Source organism: Fukomys damarensis, unplaced genomic scaffold (assembly GCF_012274545.1).
Source record: "Fukomys damarensis isolate Sample0158 unplaced genomic scaffold, DMR_v1.0_HiC HiC_scaffold_24, whole genome shotgun sequence".
NCBI lineage: Eukaryota > Metazoa > Chordata > Mammalia > Rodentia > Bathyergidae > Fukomys > Fukomys damarensis.
In genome coordinates, this window is record NW_022900936.1 from 10,129,236 (window position 1) to 10,131,628 (window position 2,393).

The 2,393-nt window shown below is 51.2% G+C and overlaps 1 protein-coding gene across 1 annotated transcript in view; it reads right to left on the reverse strand.

Moving 5' to 3' along the window:
- Nucleotides 1-1,911: 1,911 nt before the first annotated feature.
- The window catches only part of Olig2 (oligodendrocyte transcription factor 2), a 2,700-nt gene continuing 2,218 nt past the window's right edge, over nt 1,912-2,393 (reverse strand). The window contains 1 exon segment of the mRNA XM_033768050.1: nt 1,912-2,115. Within this exon segment, the coding sequence (XP_033623941.1) occupies nt 1,912-2,115 (204 nt within the window).

Consider the following 2,393-nt stretch of genomic DNA (forward strand, 5'->3'; position numbering starts at 1 on the left):
CAGCCTCCCCATTGCTACTGGAGCCGGACCCAGTTTTGAACTTCTGCACATTTTGTACATTTCACATGGGATTTCGGCACAAACAGGACTGGGCTCTACTCTGCTCTGTCCTTAGGTTCCATCCGCCTCTGTCTCTGGGCTCCTCTCTCTTCCCTGCACTGCCAGCCGCTCTACCTTTCCAAATCCTTCCTTGCCTGTGGTGAAAAGCTTGGCCCCCAGCACCCAATCTCTGGGTGCCTGCAGTAACGGAAAGTGTGGTCCCTGAGCTGGGGCACTGACACTCTCAGGCCCAAGCAAGGGACACCTGTTGTGGGCTGGGCTCGGGGCCTGGACTCAACAATGCCCCAAGTCCTGGTGTCTTCCACTGACACACTAGAGATGGCAAGGCAGCCCCAGGCCAGGAAACCCATCCACTGAGCCATGCCAGTGGTCCTTTCAGGGTGTGTGCTCTTGGGCCGACTCTTGGGCTGAGAGACTGCAGCAGCAACAGTCCTTGTCCTTGATTGGACAAAAAGCTGAAGCCTTTTGTAACTTCTGCCCAGAATTTTTCTTAAGAGCCACATTCTAAATTTGCACTACAGTTCTGGGTGGTCAAGACCCCAGTGGCTGCCAGGAGACAGGAGGCCCAGGCAAGTGTGCAGAGGCCAAAGTGTCACATTTGGAGAACCTCACCACTTCCCTGTGGTCCCCAACACCAGGCTCTTTGCAGCTTCAGGCCAGGGTGCACGCTGGGAGAAAGAAGGTCCTAGAAAGTGCAGTGAAGGGATAGAAGGGCTAGTGGGTCCCTAATCAAACATCCTGCAAAGCCTTAAACCAGTGCAGCATCTCTGTGGCACTCAAGGCCCCAAGTGTCTGGTTCCCAGCAGAAGCCAAGCAAACCCTCCCAGCTGTGAGCAGAGAGAAAGTCCGTCCAATCCAGGCCAAAAAGTCGCCTGCACCCAGACCCTCAAGCAAAGGCACAGCCCTCTCCCCAGGTCTTCGGTGCCATATTACCAAAAGGATGTTTTCACTCTTAAATTAGTTCTGTCTTCAACTAAGGGAAAGCAAGTTCCCAACCAGGTTCCAGAAAACAAAAGCAAGGATGATCAAGTTGTGATAACCACCTACTGGGAGATCTGAAGAGAACGGAAAAGAAAGGTTGAGGGGATGGATAAACAACCTCCTTAATCTTTCTCCTCCAGGACAAAACTACACAAATGGTACCCAAATCCTTCCCTGTTCACTCACATGGATGAGAAGATGCCCAACTTACTTCACATTTTATTTAAAATCTCAACACTTGATCATTTATTTCATTTTTTTGCAACCAAACAAGTAATAAATAGTATTTAGCACTTTTCTTTTTTACAAAAATAAAACAGATGATACACTCTCTGCAAGGGACAGTGTAATCAGAGGAGGGATGTTATGCAGCAGATGCTATGAGGCCAAACCAGCTTTTGAAGAGGCAGGAAGCACGTGGAAGTTTGCCACTTGTGTCAAACGTGGCAAAAAGAAACCCAATGGTACAGAGAAGGAACCGGCTCTATCTCCGTTGGGACTGGCAGCTGTCACGTGAGCAGAGAGCTAGCGTCGCACACTTACCTCATCCTTGCTGTGTATTTACACGTTCAAGACAGGGTTACTAAAAAGCCAACAGAACCTCAAACTGTATTCACAGCAACTTCCGTGTCGTTCTGTCAAGCCCTCGGGTAACGAAATGACTGCCTCCAAAGGAGTAAGAAACAATTACTCGCGCTCCAGATAGAAAGAAGGAGAAGGGCAGTTTCTATTTTAAAATAATACCTAAAAACCCCAGCTTCCCCCCACCATATCGGCATTTTTGTGTTATTTCCGTTTCACAAGTGGGTCTGTTCTGAGCATCTGTAAAGCTTGCTCATGCTGCTGAAAAAGAAACATCCACAGATTGATTTACTGGAAAACGAAAAACCCCCAAATCAACAGGAGAGACCTCAAGGTGCGGCCACGGTTCTGAGGCGGCTCGGGTGTAGACAGATTCGGAAACCCGAAAATCCCACACCACCATAAGTGCTTTAGGTACCAACGCCAGTTTCCAAAGAACTCAGCGCCCCGGCCCCGGAGGTCGCTCCTGCAGGGCTCAAGACTCCTCCCCGCCTAGAAGGGAGGACCAAGAGGAAGTCCGGGAGTCAAGCCCAGTTCCAAGGGAAACTTTTCCTGGGGGTGGGGAAGAGGAATTCCAGCGTCCAGGGAAGGGTGCGTACATTGGTGCCTTTTCACAAAGTGTCACCGGACGGACCAGCGCGGTTTAAAGCCAGAGGGCTGGATAAGGTCCCGGAGAGGACGCGCCTCTCGCCCCCCATTGCTCTGCGCGCTCGCACGACTTCGGTTCGCGGGTGCTGGAGTCCCCGCCGACCCCACCCCCGGCCCACGGT